General features: G+C 38.3%; 1 protein-coding gene across 9 annotated transcripts in view; it reads right to left on the bottom strand.

Moving 5' to 3' along the window:
* The window catches only part of TANC1 (tetratricopeptide repeat, ankyrin repeat and coiled-coil containing 1), a 267329-nt gene that overhangs the window by 137251 nt on the left and 110258 nt on the right, over nt 1-19820 (bottom strand). For all 9 annotated transcript variants that reach the window (XM_077153922.1, XM_077153923.1, XM_077153928.1 and 6 more), the window contains one exon: nt 13449-13526. In XM_077153922.1, the coding sequence (XP_077010037.1) occupies nt 13449-13509 (61 nt within the window). In that variant the 5' untranslated portion in view covers nt 13510-13526. The remainder of the gene's footprint in view (nt 1-13448; nt 13527-19820) is intronic.

The raw sequence follows: 19820 nt of genomic DNA, 5'->3' as shown, positions 1-19820 counted from the left end.
ATCAAGGGATTGAGAAAATCCCTAGAATAAATTGAGACTCAGCATCAAGGGATTGAGGAAACCTTTTCGACCAAAAGGGGGAAGAGTGAAATGAGACAAAATAAAGTGTCAATGGCTGAGAGATTCCAAATAAAGTTGAGAGGTTATCCTGGAGGTTATTCTTACGCATTAAATAGATATTGCCTTGTTAGTCAAGATGTAATGGAAAGGCTGGAGTGACCTGCCTGAAAATGTAGAGCTGTGTTCCAGTAGCAATGTTTCTTGAAGATGATTGTATAATGATACAGCTTTCACAATGTGACTGTGTGATTGTGGAAACCTTGTGTCTGATGCTCCTTTTATCTACCTCATCAACAGATGAGTAAAACATATGGAATAAAAATAAATAATAGGGGGAACAAATGTTAAAACAAATTTAGTTTGAAATGTTAGTGATCAATGAAAGGGAGGCGTAAGGGTTATGGTATCTATGAACTGTTTTCTTTTTATTTCTTTTTCTGAATGGATGAAAATGTTCTAAGAAATAATCATGATGATGAATATGCAACTATGTGATGATATTGTGAATTACTGATTATATATGTAGAACGGAATGATCAAAAGTTAAGAATGTTTGCGTTTGGTGTTTTTTTGGTATTTAAAATAAATAAATAAATAAAAATTAAAAATAGAAAATTAAAAAAAAAAATCTACTGCCAAAGCTGCATGCCTATTCCTGAAATCGTTTAGCAAGGAAAAAATGATTTCAGTTTAACTTTGCAAATAAAAATGAATAAAATGCATGCATGCAACTGATATTAAGCTAAAAGGTAAAAATTATGTTTAAAGTGCAATACAGCAGACAAATGACTTGGAACTTTCCCAGTTTTGTTATGGGGAAATGGATAAAGACAGCAGAAGGACATTTAATACCCAAAGTAAATGGCAGAGCCAGTATCTAGGGATAGGAAATCATGAAAAGAAACTTCTAGAATGTCACTTCTTTGCCTGAGATCAGTCATGTTTTCTCTTTAACAAGGAAGGAATGGGAAGTTATGGTAGCACAGTTTTCTGGCATAAGTCAGATATCAAACTGAACACTTCTGCATAAAAGATTCCCTTATTTAACTATGACAACATCCTGTCAATTAGCTTAGAGAAGTCAAGAAATGTGTCCAAGGTTAAGTTAACTGGGAAGTGGTCAAGCTGGGGTTTGAATCTGTATCTTCTAATTTCCAAGACTATGCTTTTTCTTTCACATTAAGACACGTGAGGAAGCAACAAAAGGAAAAACTGAAGAAAGGAACCAATCATACCAGAAGGAACAGCATCCCTGCTCCTACTAAAAGCCAGCTTGGTCCTGTTCTATATTTAAATCATGTCTTAATATTTTGCAGAATTTGTATAAATGGCCTGGTAAAAGAGAAATACGATATCTTTAGACGGAATTATTTCTGCTTGTTTTGTTGCTTGGGAAACATTTTTGAGTCAGTTAACAACAAGCTACCAAATATCCATAGCTCAGCAAGACAGTTACTGCACTAAATTCCTAAATAATAGTCCACAACCACAGAAAATGGGCAATGCAATACAGAATAATCAAAAGCAGCTTCATATTTTCCAGATAAAACAAAGCATCGTTTGTATGAGGCATTTTCAGAAGGTACCATGAAAGCCAGGCTGCAGCCTGGAATGGCTTAAAATACCAAGTTTAACAATCACATCAATGGCTTTTAAACTTCAGAGACAACCAACTTCCTTTTATTTCACATTCAAAGTGAAGGATTAGATGCAAAACTAACAGATTAACTCAGTATACACTGAAGCTTAAAGACTATCCAATGCCTTAATTAACACTGTTACAAGAGTACTTTAGTCAAACGCCTGGGTTTTAACAACAGAAAGGTAAAGGTCAAATGTGTTTAGTAAATTGCCTCAAACTAAGCCCTCCTGCTGAAAAAAGAACACAAACTGAAAGGAAACACTAATAAATAGCTATCATTTCGGCATATTAAGCAACTGTTCTTTAATAAATCTGTATTTCAAATGCAGCAGTACCAGAACTAAAGGTTTACTGAATTTTCTCTTCTGCCCCAATTTGGAGCCACCTCCAGACCAATACCAAGCAACCAGGAGAGCCTGGATAGGGCAAAAAGGCAAAACAAACAAACGAACAAAAAACCAGAGTCAAGACTGACAACAGGCAGGAGAAGAGGTGCAAAAAAAGAGGGAGGGATCACTCCTCTAAGGAGGACAGGGGGCCTCGGATGTCTCATGTTTCCAGAATGCGGTCACTATCTCCAGAGTTAAACACGACATGAAATAAACACTCAACTGTGTGCTTTCATTAGCTCACAAATGTCAGATACAGGTATGTCTCATTTCTGGGAGACCAGCAGAAAAAGTCCAGAAGTCTAGCTGAGTCATTTACTCATTATATGGAAGCAGTAGCTATTAAAAACAAGCTATACCAGGTACCTCTTCTTTATTAGTATTGGAGGGGTCCTACCCCACGTTTACAATTAAAGAATTGTGTCGTGGTGACAGGTCAAGCCCACCTTGCCCTTTAGAAGCTAAGAATGGCAGATACTCACTTTTCCAGCTTCTCTTACACTAGAAGCCAGATACGTGGACCAGGCTCAGCCATTCAAACACACCTGCCCACATGTAAACACACAAACAAACAAAAAAACCTCTCCATTGTCTCTTACTGCCTTTAGTTTGTCACTGGGGACAACAAATGGTTCCTAGAGGCAGCACTGGCAGCTGAGGTCATGCTGGGGACATCAGCAGTGCAAACAAGAGCCTTCAGCCTCAGTTAAAGGTTTGCAGTCTTGCCCTCACAATCTATGTGGAGTAACCTGGGGCAGTGCTTCTGCCTGTGTGGCCTCTTTTTATTATTGCACCTCAAAAAACGCCTAATCTCTTTCAATAAATTCTTCCATTCCTCTTTTTTTGAATGGGAGGGGATGGAGGGGCATGGGCAATAAATACGTCACAGCCAGTTTCGGCTGCTTATAAATAAATAGGCTGCCAGATATCCAGGATAAGCTTGTCCTTTTTAAGATGTAATGTGACTCAATTCAACAAACACCTGTTGATCCAAATACTGTGCTGGGCACCAGGATGCCAAGATAAACGAGCCCACTCATATATCTGATGACACTCAATCCAGTGTGGAATGAATCATTCTATTATATTACAATACCTTGGGGTAAGGGCTGCATCAGGACCCTGAACAAAAAATTACATAAACAGAGCCAACAAGCAATTAAATCTGGCTCCAAGAGGTTGAGAGTACCATGAGGATTCCAAAGAGAAAATAAAAGTAGAATTAACAGGACTCAAAGGTCAAAGAGTCTTAAGAAAAGTGGAGGTGTGGTGAGAGAGAGGTAGAGTCAAAGATGATGAGGTTTGCTGGTCCAGGGAACACAGTCAATGGAGAAAGCCCAAGGTGGGCCACTGCCTACCTCTCCAGGTCTTCTTTACACTCCATTATGGATTGAACTGTACCCCCAAACTGGCATGTTTAATTCCTAATCCCAAGTCCTGTGAATTTTGTACTCCCCTTGAGGGGACAGTACTTGACATTTTTAGCTGTCAAGGGGCAGGGGTATCGGTGCCATTGGTATCTAGTGGGAAGTGGCCAGGGCTGCTGCTGAACTTCCTATAACACTCACCACAGTCCCCCCCCCCCAAAAAAAATTATCCAGTCCAAAATGCCACAAAGAAGCCCTGGTTGTGCCAGAAAAGCCATGTTTTAATCTTGATCTGATCTTGTGGGAGCAATTTCTTTTAATCCCTATGCAGCACTGTAGGTTGGAAACTTGATTAGGTTATCTATGTGGGGGTGTGCCACGCCCAATTGTAGGTGTGACCTTTTGATTAGACGGAGATGTGACGCCACCTATTCCAGGTGAGTCTTGATTAGATTACCGGAATCCTTTAAAGGGGGAATATTTTGGAGAGAGCCAGAAACGACAGAGCCTAGGCAAGTGACAGAAGCCTCAGAGCGGACAGAAACTTCAGAGAAGAGCCAACACATGGAGAACAGAGACACAGATGTCTGGAGATGCTTAGAGCCCAGCACATGTCGCCATGAGACGTTAAGTAAGCCAGAACCTGGAGAGAGCCAAGGGAACCCAAGAGATAAAAGCCAGCCCTGGAGGAACAAAGTGAGCAACCCAACAGGAACAGAGGCTGAAGGCACTGGAGCCCAGGAGCAAGGGATCAGATGCCAGCCATGTGACTTCTCAGCGGACAGAGCTGTTCCAGACAGTATCAGCCTTTCTTGAGTGAAGTAATCTCTTTTGGTGCCTTAATTTGGACACTTTCACTTCCTTAGAACTGTAAACTTGTAACTTATTAAATTTCCCTTTTAAAAAGCTGTTCCATCTCTGGTATATCGCATTCTGGCAGCTAGCAAAGTAACACAGATTTTGGTACCAGAACAGCAGCAGTTAGGTTCAGGTGTCAACTCGGCCAGATGCTGGTGCCTGATTCTGTTTCTGTGGACTTGAATCATTAGCATTTGGAACTCATCTATGGCTGATTACATCTACAGTTGGGTAAGGGGAGTGTCTTCCACAATGAGTGATGTTTAATTTAATTAGGTGGAGGCTTAAAAGAGAAGGGTCAGAAGAGAGCTCAATGCACCACAGCCCAAGCACCAGCAGTCCAACCCAGACGTTTGGAGACGCAGAAAGAAATCACCCCAGGGAAAGCTGCTGGAACCCAGAAGTCAGGAGAGAAGACCAGTAGACATCATTCTGTGCCTTCCCGTGTAACAGTGAGCCTCAGATGAAAGCTGTCTTTCCTCTGAAGAACTGTAAGTTTTTAACTAAATAAATCACCTTTTCTCAAAAGCCAATTCACCTCTGGTGTGCTGCACTCTGGCAGCTTTGGCAGTCTAAAACACAGGTCTAGGTTCACCACTGGCCCCAGCTAACAGACTAATACAGTAAGTAGTGAATAAATATTCACCGACTTGGACAGACTACCAAAGAACCTCCAGAAGGACACAGCAGCAACTAAAATTAGACCTTTTGCCTAGGCCTAGCTTGAAGTTATCAATCTATGAGCAATTTTTGAAAACCATATTAACAGCTAAAATGAATAAACATGCCACACTAAACAAGAGCTCCATTTGCTTACAGATAAACATTTGCCTCCAAGCTCCCAAGGAGCTACAGCAAAGTAACTAAAATTAGAGGAAGACAAGATGGATTTGAAGAATGACATCACTTTCTCTACTTTACATGTATCCTAGAACTGAACAACTAAGAAAATATGATGTGGATAATGAGAGCCACATTTCTCATTGTCAGAGACAGGAATTATACAAATAAGGAAATGGGAAAGGACAGAATAAATACTGTAGTATTAAACTGGAATTGGAAGCATCAGTGTGAATCCATAGTTTTTAATATATACAGATAAAGACGTGTGCACATATGTGGATACATGGCATGTATGTTGCACCTTTGTGGGCAAAAATGGTCTAGAAACAATGGCAACCAAGTAGCAATGAGCATACCTAGCATTCGAGATCCTGGTTTCTGCCCTAGTTTGTAAGCTGCCAGAATGTGATATACCAGAAACAGAACAGCTTTTAAAAAGGGGAGCTTATTAAGTTGCAAGTTTACAGTTCTAAGGCTGTGAAAACATACAAATTAAGACACTAACAAGAGGTTACCTTCACTCAGGAAAGGCCAATGAACTCTAGGGTTTCTCTCTCAGCTGTAATGGCACATTTCTAAATCTGCTAGCTTTCTACAACTCCCAGCTTCTGGTTCCATGAAGCTCCCCCTGGGGCGTTTTCCTTCTTCATCTTCAAAGGTCTCCAGCTGCATGGGTTCTAATGCTTTTTTCAAAATAGTTCCCTCTTAAAGGACTCTCGTAAGCAACCCCACCTTGAATGGGTGCAAACACATCTCCATGGAAACCATCCAAAAGCTCCCACCCAGAAATACTGAATGAAGATTAAAGGACATGGCTTTTCTGTGGTCCATAACAGATTCAACAGGCAGTTTCTAAGTACCATTCTCCAATTAAAGGAACCAGGGTTGATTCCAGAGCTGATGCAGGGAAAGTCCAGAGATGAGCCTGGAACAGCTTCTGTTTCCAGATGTAAGGAAGTGCTAAAATAAAAATTATGAGGGGCATGTCAAAAGGATGTGGGAGTGAACTTGAAGGAACTCACAATGGCCAAATCTGGGATAATTTGAGTAAAATAAGAAATGATGACAATAAGGAATTAGAACTGAGAGAAAAAAAATAGATACCCATGAAATTGAAAATTGAATAAAGAGGGGAGAAGGGGCAGCTCTTGCTAACAGAATTACCACCAATAAATACAGAAGAAATGAAAGAAACAGAAAATCACCATCTGGGAAACACCACGATATTTGCTTCAAGAAGAATCATTGATGGACGTGAAAATTAATGGGTGAATATATGAGAAGGTGGATATTTGCACAGTCTCAAAATTTCCCTCCACAAGAGTCGTAACAAAGAAAAAATAGTAACGTTACATTTTAAACCCTGGCAGACACCACCTTAATGAAATGGTCAAAGTTACCATCATCAGTAATAAAACAAATCAACAGCATGTACCCCTGATGTACACTGAGTAGGACACAACACATATCTGTAGACTTCTTTCCAACATGAATAGCCTCAACCTAACCATCACAAAACATCAGACAAAGCCAAATTAAAGGACATGCTACAAAACTGGCCAGGATTCTTTAAAAATATCAATGTCATGAAAGACAAAGACTAAATTACTCTCCCAGATTAGTGGAGACTAAGAAGACATGAAAACCCAATGCAATATGGAATTCTAGACTGGATTTTGCAGCAGAAAATGGACAACTGGCAAAATTCAAGTAAAGTCTGTAAATCACTTCATTGTATTATATTAGCATTAACTTTTTCATTGATATCATCATACCGTGGCTAAGATACATTACTGGAAATTGGGTAAAGGGTATAATGGAAACTCAGCCATTTCAGCAACTTTTGGTAAGTCTATAATTAATTCAAAATAAAGTTAAAAAAAGGCATTTGTTTTGGGTGGGCAATGGTGGCTCAGTGGCAGAGTTCTCACCTGCCATGCTAGAGACCCGGGTTCAGTTACCATGTTAAAAAAAGGGGGGGGGGGAGGGCACATTTGTTTTGAACTCCTCTGTCCCATGAATCTATCTACTCCTGCATCCATAGCTCATTGCCTCAGTGACTATTCTTTCATATTAATTTGACAGCTTGACAGCCAAGTTCTCCCATTATTCCTCACTTTCAAATTTTCCTTGGGCATTCTTAAGCATTTTCTCTTCCAGGCAAATTTTAAGTCAATTTGTCTTTTGTATTAAAAATGCTTCGGGGGGCAGGGGCAGGCCACTGTGGCTCAGAAGGCAGAGTTTCGGCCTGCCATGCCGGAGACCAAGGTTCACTTCCTGGTGCCTACCCATGCAAAAAATAAATGAATAAATAAAAGAGTGGGGTTTTACAGGGGACTCAGTTGAATATATAAGGTAATTTTGAAGAACAAGTCACTTTAAAATAATGACTCTGTCCACTCAGGAACTGAGTCAGCCCTTCCCTTTATTTAGGTCTTCCATGTCCTTTGGTAAAGTTTTCTTTTTTTTCCTCATAAGGCATGTACATTTCCTTTTACATTGACATTTAAAGTTTCTGTTACTATAAAGTGGACTTTTTCCTATACATTTACTAAACAGTACTGCCATATAGAAAACATATTTCATTTGCTGCTGTTACATCTACTCTAACCTCTTATTAGTTCCAGGTTTGAAACAACAGGATACTCCTGGTCTTACAGGACACTAATTATTGAATTTTAGAGTTAAGTAACAGTTTAATAATAGTAACAAGAGTGTGTTACGATAGCAAAGGTCACTTAAAGAGGCATGGAATAGAAGGTCATAGACGTCTCTGGAGAGCGTCAAAATAAAGACAGTACCTCATCTGCTTGTTTCAGATCAAGATTCTAACAAGAACAAGGAGAGAAAAAATAGATGCCTTCATCTGGCCCTCCACAAATATTGATTTTTGCTCCCTTAGGTCTAACTCAAGGTCAAGGGAAATATAACGCTTATTTGCACTGATGGAGAAAAGGTGAATGTGCTTTCCCAAAAATCATTTTCTAACTTTAAATAATGCATTCTCCAACATGCTCCTATAGCCTTCTGAATCCAGCAAATACTTGTTGTCAGCTATAAGCATTTCTAAACAGAAAAAAAGCATACAAAAGATTTTGCTAATTCCTTTTAGAGTTCACTCCATGACTTTCAATAGCTTAATAACTTACCATATCCAATACTTCAAATATCCTTATATATATATATATAACTTGAATTCCAATATCTGTTAAAATTTTACCAAAAATAGATGCACAAGACATTTTTTTTATAAAAAGGGACTAAGGAAATAACAATTTTTCACTTCTGAAGAATATTTGTTTCCTTTTGAAGAACACTAATATTGAACCCAGTGATTATATTTTCTAAATTCTCAAAAATATTCTTAACATAAAAGTTCAGTTCAAGATTGTGTGCTAAAAACAGATCTCCATTTCTTAGGCATAAATGTTTACAAAATTTCTATGGATTGTATGTCCAAGTATATAAAAATTAATTTTCCTTTGTCTCTGCAACAAAGATTGTTTTCATTGAAAACTGTTTTAGTTTCCTATCTGCTAAAACAAATACCACACCACGGGCTGCTTAATGACAGGAATTTACTGGCTCATGGTTTCAGAGGCTAGAAGGCTTATTTCCTCCTTATGACTGGACAGTAATCTTTGGGGTTTTTCTTTCACATGGGAATGCACATGGTATGTTTTCTCCTTCCTCCTCTGGATTTCACTGACTTTCAGCTTTTTGCTGCTTCCCATGGATTTCTTTCTGTGGCCTTCTCTATAAATTCTCCAGAAACAGCATTAAGACCTATCTTTTTTCAGCTGAACACATCTTACATAAAAACAACCTTATCAAAAGGTCCTACATAGGTGACTAAATGTACAAATTTTAAAAAGTTTTGCATGAGGAAGAACAAAGGAATGTCAATAATGCAGGGTTTTGAAAATAGATGGTAATTCATATTTTAAAATTTTAACGTATGTATGAGACTAAAGCAAAATTTATATTTTGACTACTGCATTTCCTAATATAACTTATGCGGACAGCTTAATTGAACACTGTAAGTACATGGAACCTTGAGTAGGGCATGAGATTTTGTAGGTTTGTCCAGAGTGATGCTTTGATAAATCCCAGAAGGATTTGAACAGTGAATAAAAAAGTATTTGCAATGTCCCCTTGGGGGAATGGTGAGAAAGGGGGAAAATTCAACTACCCCAAGTGGAGAATCCTTGATATTTGCACAAGCAGTGGGGACAACCAAATCAATAGGCTGAACCCCCTATCTTGGGGTTTGTTCATATGAAACTTAACCCCACAATGGATAGGCTAAGCCTACTTAAAATTAGGCCTAAGAGTCACCCCCAAGAGAACCTCTTTTGTTGCTTAGATGTGGCTCCTCTCTCTCTCTCTCTCTCTCAGCCAACACGACAAGCAAACTCACTGCCCTCCCCCTCTCTATGTGGGACATGACTCCCAGGGATGTGGACCTTCCAGGCAATGTGGGACAGAATGAGCTAGTCCCAGCTAGAATGAGCTGGGACTCAGCATCAAAGGATTGAGAAAACCTTCTCCACCGAAAGGGGGAAGAGAGAAATGAGACAAAATAAAGAGCCAAAGGCTGAGAGATTCCAGAGTTGAGAGGTTATCCTGGAGGTTATTCTTATGCATTAAATAGATACCACCTTTTTAGTTAAGGCATAACAGAGAGGCTGGAGGGAACTGCCTGAAAACATAGAGCTGTGTTTCAGTAGCCATGTTTCTTGAAGATGGTTGTATAATGATATAGCTTTCACAATGTGATTGTGTGACTGTGAAAACCTTGCGTCTGATGCTTCTTTTATCTACCTTATGGACAGATGAGTAAAACATATGGATTAAAAATGAATAATAAATTTATTAAGGAGCAAATTTCTTAAGGAGCAAATGTTAAAATAAATTTAGTAGATTGAAATGCTAGTGATCAATGAAAGGGAGGGGTAAGGGGTATGGTATATATGAAGTTTTTTTCTATTTTCTTTTTTTATTTCTTTCTGAATTGATGCAAATGCTCTAAGAAATGATCATGATGATGAATATATAGCTATGTGATAAAAAAAGAATGTTCATATCATATGTTGATTGGCTTTATTAATAATTTTTTTTTAAAAAAAGAGCAAATCACACACAAATAATTTGTTTTTCCTAATTGAAAAGGTGTGTGATTGAAAGTTGATAATACACATATTTTGAAATTCATGGAAACAGTTCAAGTAACTATATTAGAATTAAAGAAGAAGCATTTATTGTAGATTTAGGAGATGTACATGGTTAATCTTAAGAATTTTTTTGAATATTTTTATTAATTTGAAGAGAGAAAAAGTGCATCTTAAATAAGCTCTTATATTGCTATTTCAGTCTACAGGGCAATTTTATAGTAGCTAAATAACAGAATCATAACATTAGAAAAATAGATAATACCTTTGAAAACATATCTGAACATTCTCCTTCCTTCAGAGAAGAGAATACCTCCATCAACCCAGAAAAGTAACATTAAGGCATATTAGATTTTTTTTTAAATTTTAACCCTGAAACAGGTATATACAAGCATTAAACAAGTTTTTACAGATAAAATGTTTTCACCTACAATCTAAAAACTGTACTTTTTCCCGAAATGGAGAAAGTTTACATTGGAGTCTAAATTAGCTCAGTGTGGTTAACAAACAAATAATAAAATGAAATTAACTTAGGATGAAAAAGGTCTGTTCTATAAACTCAAAGGGGTAATTGTTTTTTAAAGACTGAATCAAGTTTTTTCCTACACTTGGGAAGGTTCCAGTTGCCAGTGTGTTCGTACGCTGGGTCATATACAAATAAGGTATACTTGAATGGGAGTTTTTCACAGATAAATTCAAAATTCATTCTTCTATTTGTCTAAGTTTTAAATAATATTTTTCCCTATACTTGGGCATATCCTGTCTATAATTTACAGATGGACAAGCTCATTTGAAAATTGACTAATTAAAATATATTGATCATTAAAAAAAAATGTCCTACATAGAATGGGTTCATACCCACAAGGAATGGATTAAGACCAAGAACATGTTTTTCTGGGGAGCATAACACCAAGCTACCACAGAAACAAGAGAGCAAAAATTTTCCACATTGTAGGAGATATTATTGCCCAAGATTCAGTGCAGTCTTATGGATTAATAAGCTTTAATTTATAGAGAAACTTAGCCATGATTTACTTAACTTACATAATGAGAGTTGGCACAGAGCTGAACATATGAGTGGTCGAATTCCAGCTATTTTTCCCAATCATCTTGTGACATAACTTCATCAAGATTTAAAATTCCATCTGCTTTATTTCCAAAAAATACAAGCAGGTTCTAGTTAAGAGGAAAAGGAGCACACCATACAGATGTTGTATGAGAAACGTTCCCACTGATTTTTTTTTCAAGTTGGTTTGCATTAGTGAAAAGCCATAGTGTGGTAATTATTATGAAGAAATGATTGAGAAAAAGGAGTAGTTACTCTTAAAAGACCGACGGGGTAAATAAACCCAAAACTCACATGTTCGTGATTGGGAGCATTTCAGACACAAGCTCTGCTCACTGTCTGGCTCAGCTGAAAGGCACAGGTGCCCAAGATAGCTAATACGCTGTTATTTCACATGAGTGTGGCTCTGGGCAATGACAACGGTAGGTCTGTAGTGAAAAAAACTCCACTACTGACTAGGGAGTTTCAGCTTAGAGACCGTGGCTCTGAGAAAAATAACCCACTGTTGGCAGCCCCACCCCTAACAGACAGTTTGAGATCTAGCTTTATGCTGGAAATTACAAAGACTTCTAAAGAAACAAAGTTCCTAGGGTGAGCATTTGAGGAGCCAAAACCGGAAAAAAAAAATTTTTTTTTAAACCTCTTTCAGAGAACTAATGAGAAGGACGTTTTGGCCTTGACCCAAGCAGAGGGTAAATGTCCCCCTGTATAGAAATTATGCGAAATGAAGAAAAATTCTCCATAGTAACAATTCTAATTAATTATTCAAAGCTAGGATGAGTCTCTAAGGTTAAGAGCTAACCAATGTCTCCTATTTATATAATTAAATACTGGTTTCTTCTTTTCTTTGTATCTTTGTATCCAGGCCTTAATAAGATGCTTATAATGGAATCTTCACAGCAACCTTAGGGTAAAGACTCTACTTTTCAAGTGAGTTTGCCATTCTGCATACTGGCTTAAGGGATAATTAGTTTTAAGAAAGAAGAAGAGAAGAAACTTTATCTAGGTTCCATATTACCAAAAAGTTTAGAATTCCACTTATTTTCCTATAGAAATAAAGATACTACTATTACAAAGCTTTACGGCACACAGCATTACAAGAGCTTTAGAATTTAAGTTAACTATAATTCAGCAAGGTTTTGTTAAGAAGTATGCTAACTATAATTCAGCAAGGTTTTGTTAAGAAGTATGCTTATTTATATTTTAGAAGTTACAATTGAAAGGCATGTGATACAGAGCATACAAAACTCAGAAAATCAGAACATTCAGCCATTCCCCAACCAGTCTGGAAAAACATGAGTTTACAAAATGAAATGTCACATTTCAGTGAAATTAAATCACGCTAACAGATTTTTATTGTGCAATACAGTTAAACAAGCTACATTTTTTTTGCTGAAAAATAGGGAGGAACACTGAGCATCACCAAAATAACCTTGGGGGGGTTTATCACATGGAAGTTAATGCTGCTAGAGCCACAGTGACTGCGTATGCATCAGAACTCTACAAATAGGAATGAAATCCAAGCCAAACTAAGTAGCTCTCATCATAATGAAAACTAGCAGTCTGCCATTAAGTAGGACTACACCTGTCAGGGGTAAAATTTGATACTCAAAAAGATGAGGACCAGTCAGCAGCAGTTGGCCAAATGTATAAAAATGTAATCACATGTGGGAAAAGAAAAGGCTTTCTAGAAACCAAATTCCTGGACACACCTGCTATTCCTCAATGTCTATAATTCTGACTGGCTCCAGATCAGAATGACCTATAAAATTATGAACCTTAAGAGTCTCCGAGGGAAGAATTTGGTTCACAACCCAAACTCAATTTTCAAAGTCACGTCTCGTGAAAGCTCAGTAATATATTTAGAGCTTAGTCTTTAAAAGAGATAGATGTCCATTCCACCAGTTTCTCACAGCTTCCAGTATGTTTATTCTAATGCACATTGCCCTCTCTGACCCATTCCCAAAGCAACAAAATCTGCCCAGCCTGGAGTGAGTGGGCTGTTACTGCCCAAGTCAAACCCATTTGTTCAACTCACTCTCATACACATACCTGTTTCCTTCTTGACTCCCTTTCCTCCATCTCGGCTCTTCTTCAGCACAGCCTTTAACATCTTCAACACTCGGACTTCTAAAGAGAAAAGAAGGGGGGGGGAGATGAAATAAGGGTTGTAGATCGGAATATAACTTGAATACTGACAAAGGAAGTAACTTGTGTTCAAGCAAAGAGATTACTTATTACAATATAAAGGTACCTTGAATCTTACATTAATTTTCTATGAATAAAATAAGATTGTTATTTATGAACAAACAACGATGGAGACAGAAGGAACATATTGCAACTTTCAACAGAATGATCAGAAGTTCTGTCTTGTTATAAAAAAAATTTTTTAGGGCGGGCCGCGGTGGCTCAGCGGGCAAAGTGCTTGCCTGCTATGCCGGAGGACCTCGGTTCGATTCCCGGCCCCAGCCCATGTAACGAAAACGGAGAAACAAAATACAATAAAAACAAGAAAATGTTTAAAAGATGTTTCCCTTTCTTCCTCTCTTCCTTCCTTCTATCCTTCCTTCCTTCTCTCTGTCTTTCCTTTAAAAAAAAAAAAAAAAAAAAAATTTTTTAGAAGTGCATACTCAGCATTCCATATTTAATTGAGGTTATGAGGCTAAACCTAAGCAAAGTAATGGCAGTTCAGCAAAAGAAGAAAACACTAAAACACAGAATCTAAAGGGTAACGTTTAAGGAAGCTATGTGGTTAAAGGCATGTTTTACAGTGCTACTTAAGTATACAACCACAAGGAATACTTTTTGAAAGGTTATCAGAATGAAACATACCTTATAAGCATTTACAAAATAAACACAGTGGGCAACACATCAACTCTGATGTCAGGGGGCCCAAATAAGCACACACTACAGTGGGTTTTTACTATATATAGTTGTCATTTGGGGGTGGGGGATGGGGAGGGACACAAGTAGAACAGGCCTCTGGCACAGCAGCTGAATCCTTTTAATAATGAATTGTATTTTTGAGCAGGGCTGTACTGAGCCTGTAAAAACAACATCAGGGCCCAGGCCGAAGATGAAATGAGAAACCATCTTTAGGCAAGAAAGAGGGAAAAAAGGACCATTATTTCATCACAAAGTTAATCTTCTTTAGCTCCTCTCCACTAAATCAGAGATGGATGGACAACCCCAAACAGCCTAACAGTGGCAGTTTGGGTTACCCACACAACAACCACGCTAATGTACTGAGAGAAAGGTTACATCTAAACAGACAGGAAAAGAAAGGAAGGGAGAGGAATGGCTGAGGATGGAGGGCTGGAAGTGGCTCGTAAACAGTGGAACGCCCCCAAAGCTGCCTAAGTAGGCCTGAAAGCTTAAAATGGCCTCAGTTTTAATACCCCACACCACCTCCTAATCCCTAGAGTAAAGCAAAAGTTTCGTGGGGACCACTGAGGGGAATAAGGAAGCCCAATGTGTTACCATTCACAGAATTTCTCAAGGTGAGCACATGGGGTAACCTTTCTTATCATTTGGCTCATGCCTGTCTTTATTTTTCTAAAAGTCCTCTGTTTTACTGAAGAAGAAAAGAGACTCCAGGAGACTGGTTTACCTAGAAGTAGGCTAGCTAAGTAAGAGCAGGGCCAACACCCAAATCTGCAGATTCTCAGGAAGTGTCCTCCTTCCTCCACTCCAGCTTGCCCCTCCTCTCAGATCCATGAAAGTTTTGGGCAACAACCAAACATGCCACCAACCAAGCAACCTAAGAGATATCAGGAAGATAGTATCTTTGGCAGAATTTGAAGCCATATTCCACTATAAAGCCATAGTGAAGTTTATTAGGGTTAAATCATCTTGCAAGCAAGCCTTTGTATACAAAAGGAGGTATAGCTTATAGCCTATGCATTAAAAAGTGCTACTTAAATGAACCTTGGTTTGACCTAAAGGGTAAACACTGAGAGTGAAAGAGGGCTGTGGTGTCACTTTCATAAGAGAAACTGTGCAGACACACGTTTCCCCTGATGTTCTCGGTTAAAGAAAAGCATGCAAACATTTGGTAAAACAAAATTATGCAATGTTTTAAACTAGAAAGCAAGCCAGTCAGCCAACCAGGTAAGCACATTTTCTTCTCCAAATAAATCAACTTACCTCCAGGACTGATAATTTAGCAAAGACTACATATTTAAAAGATAAAATAAAAAATTAAAGGAGCCATCCCAATAAACCTTGTTTAAGGTCCTTTATATGAGCCTTGGTGATCTCTGTGTGGGCCCCATTTCCATGGATCTCAGACCAGCCAAAACCCCGCTGTCTAGGGGAAGCTGTCTCTGATTAGTCAAATGGTCATTACTAATCCACAGTGGGGCCACCATGTCATTCACATTACAAATCCCACAGGCCAAGGGCTAGGTGATACTGGCTTTTCCATCTCATCTCAGACACCTTTCATGCCTATTTGGGGTAGATCAGCTGTTTTCAGGATATCACATCTTCTCCATCAGTGGTCTTCGGTTAAGTGAAAAAGGCTATCAAATATCTCCTGTTCTTTTTTTTTCTTTCAGTTCCTTCTTTCCTCTATAAATAGCAACTCAAGGGAAATGGCTTAAATTTATATTTTAAAAGCTACTTATTTTATTTAAATTGTAGCCTGGAGAAATTACACCTGAACAACAGTAAGCCCCCCCTCCCCCACAACACACCCAATCTAGACAGGGAAAAATATTAGACTGCCCCCCCAAGTTCAATTCCAAAACTGATACAGATCAGAGTGCAAATGGTCCCAATTATCCACTGCCTAAAAGTCATAACTGAAAACTGATATTCATCACCTGCCCATACAAAGGGAAGTGGTTGACAATTGCAGCTATAAAGTAACAGGATCGAGGGGCCAACATTCACAGTCTTTTTCCCAGGCAGCACCTGTACTTACAAAAGAACTCTCCCACATATTACTCTGGAAATGGATGCACCAGGTTACGGAAGCCTGGCGCCATTAAATACTGGTATTCCGCAACTATTTCCCCTTGTTCTGATTTTCTCAGAGGGTGTCTTTTGATTTGGCTCCTTTCTTAGGCTGCCAAAAGTTGGGGGAGAGTGTGCTGGCCCAATCAACAAAATACAGCTGTCCAGCTTGTTAACAGATATGATTCTAGAATAAATTAATAAACCAGAGTTCTGGGTTTAAAAAAGCTCTCGTGAGCTTTTTTTTAAAAGGGAGCCACTTTGCCAAGTCCCATCAACTTAAGGCATGGAGAATACTCAGTTCTGACCCTCATTTTGGACCAATGGGAAGGCAACAATAAATTCTTCAATGAAAAATGCAGCATGAAGCCAATCTGTGAGAGCAGCCAGCAGGCTCTCCTCTGCATCACTGCACACACGTCCATGCCCATAACAACTTCAACTACTGTCGTTTTCCCCCTAAAATGGATGAACACTGTCCAGTTCCTGGTGAGCCCTAAGTAGAGATGATACAAACCAGCATTCCAGAAATGGTAATTTGACCCAACTGATTAAATAACAAGTCCAACACCTGAAAAAAACCCGCCAAGAGCTATCAGGTTGCTAATAGAGGACCACAGATGTGGTGACATGCATTATTTATGGAAAAGTATAAAAAGGATAAACCATAAGAAATATCATGCTCTTTTACTTTATATGTTACATTACAGACCAAAAGCACAAGTATAACTCAAATAAATACTGGCCAAACATCATCTTACAACTTCTGCCCCATAAAATCTCAGCTTTTATGACAACAAGTAGTACAAATATATGGATGAAGTGCTAGTTTAAAGCTATTATGAAGCCCAGAAAAAGCCATATTCTTTTAATCCACTCCTGTGGGGTGCAGATCTATTGTAGTTAGGACCTTATGATCAGGTTATTTCAATTGAGGTATGACCCAACCCATCAAGTTGAGTCTTAATCCTTTACTGGAGTCCTTTCTAAGGATAAAAGACAGAAAAAGCCCACAGAGCTCCGAGAGAAACACTCAGAGAAGTTTGGAGAGAGCTTAGAGAAAAAGCACCCCGGAGAAGCTGAGAGAGAAAAGCCTGGAGATGCTAACAGGGGACCCACTAGAAGCTCAGAGAGGAGGTCACTGGAACCAGGAGGTGAAAGTAAAGAAACCCAAGAGCGAAGGAATAGCAAATGTCAGTCATGTGCCTTGCCTCTGACAGAGGAACCCCAGATGCCAACAGCCTTTCTTCAGAGAAGGTATCTTCTTCTTGATGCCTTAATTTGGACATTTTCATGGCGTTAGAACTGTCGATCTGTAAGCTAATAAATCTCCATTATTAAAAACCAGTCCATTTCTGGCATATTGCATTCCAGCAGTTTTAACAAACCCAAACAGTTGGATTCAAATATTTAAGAACAAATTTTTGGAGGGTGGGCCACATCGGCTCATCAGGCACAGTTCTCACCTGCCATGCCAGAGACCCAGGTTAGATTCCCTGTCCAGTCCCTGGTGAGCCCTAAGTAGAGATGATACAAACCAGCCTTCCAGAAATGGTAATTTGACCCAACTGATTAAATAACAAGTCCAACACCTGAAAAAAAACCCGCCAAGAGCTATCAGGTTGCTAATAGAGGATTATTAATATCAGGTTGCTAATTGTTTATTAACAAAAAAAAAAAGAATAAATCTTTGGAAATGTAGATCATTTTAGATATTTAATTTATATACTTTTGAGTCAGAGAAAACAGATCAGCCCCTCTAGGTTACTATCACTGAGTTGAAACAACAGGAGAAAAATTCTTGTAATGTTCACTTAAAAGAAATAAAGGTGATCATGCAACATCATCCTTAGAAGATCAATAACTGAATCTTTTCCCACCTAAAAGTTCCTTATTTCAACTATCATTCCATATCTGCATTTCCAAGACAGCACGGATTCTACTGCTTAAAACCTTAACCTACAAGTTAAATCAACAATCACATTTCTTTTCACTTCTAGTGTTTTTCCTTTAGCATCATCTTAAAGTCTCTGGGTAAAGCAAAATATCTCCAATTTATGTGTAAGGATTCTGCACATAATCTAATCTTACACTGGCATATAAAATAAAACAAAAATCTTCAGAGATAAAACTGTGAGATGATTTCAAAACAAGACAAGATCTTTGCTTGCACTCACAATGGCAGTATTGTAACCATGACCACCTTGTCTAAAATCATAACACTAGCATTAAAATTTTCCTCTTCTGGAGTGCCATATTGTTTATTAACAAAATTTGGAGTCAAACATATGAGCTAAGAGCAAGGACAATGTTAATTCTTTAATAGATATGAACAGAAACCAGAACACAGGCTTTTGTATCCACTGTGTTCTCAATATTTGTTGAAAAACTTAACAGGCTACAATGAACACAGATGAGCAATTTCCTCCACATTAAGAAAGCAACCAACATTTATAACAGTGTATCATTAACTTAGAACATTTCTAGGTATTTTCATTCACAAGGAATATTAAGAAAACTCAGTTAAAACCATGTGGGATCAGACAATGAGATACTCTGGAAGGAAATTCTCAATTTCATAATATTCCATAGTGCCCACCCTTAAATTATCCTTAAAATCTCCAGTCTCGTACCAGTGGTCCCAAAGACCTAAATTTGTATACTCTATGCATATTCCATTTGAACGAGCTTCTCCCAAACCATCCCTCTGACCCTCAAATCAAAACTATTTCTAAAGATTAATTGGCCTTTGTTTCATCAAAAATAAAAAAATAAATAAAGCCAAAGTAGCAATATTTACAAATAAAACAACTGGACAACAAAGTACACACAATGAAGTGTTGGAAACAATTATGAAACACTGCTTATTTCAGAGAATGGGGGAATATCAAGACATCCTCAATTTTAGAGGCTTATAATAAAAAAAAACCTTAAGTTTTTGACTCATCTAAATAATAGCCCATCCTTAGAACTTTTCTCTGCATCACCAACATTTAAATTTCATCAGTATAAAGGAAAAGGGTGGTATGAGAGGGAGTCTGAAGCAGTCTACAAAATAAACGAATAGAGCAAGTAAGAGAAAACAAAGCAAAATAGAGACCACAAACGAAAGGGGTCTGCTAGAAGCAGCAACTTGCTGCTGACTGGAAACTTACGGAAAACCCCACATTAAAGAAGCTTCCAAGAACAAGCACCATGCCTCAAAATTCTCTGAGATCCCTCAGGGCTGGGAAAGACCACCCCATGATGAATACTTGAAATTCCAGGATGTATCTCTCTTCTTTTTTTCTGCAGTAGAAAAAGTGCCATTCTATGAATCAAGAGACACAGCCCTAACCCTGGTTTTGACAGTGTGACTGTGAAAAAGTCACTTAGCTGCTCTAGGATTTACATGCTTCATCCAGGAAAGATGGGAAGGTAGTGGAGAGTGGATTATTTATCAACAAACCAGGAAGCAATTGTGAT

Source organism: Tamandua tetradactyla, chromosome 3 (assembly GCF_023851605.1).
Source record: "Tamandua tetradactyla isolate mTamTet1 chromosome 3, mTamTet1.pri, whole genome shotgun sequence".
Lineage (NCBI taxonomy): Eukaryota > Metazoa > Chordata > Mammalia > Pilosa > Myrmecophagidae > Tamandua > Tamandua tetradactyla.
The sequence above is the reverse complement of the archived record's forward strand: the minus strand, read 5'-3'. Positions and strand labels throughout refer to the sequence as shown.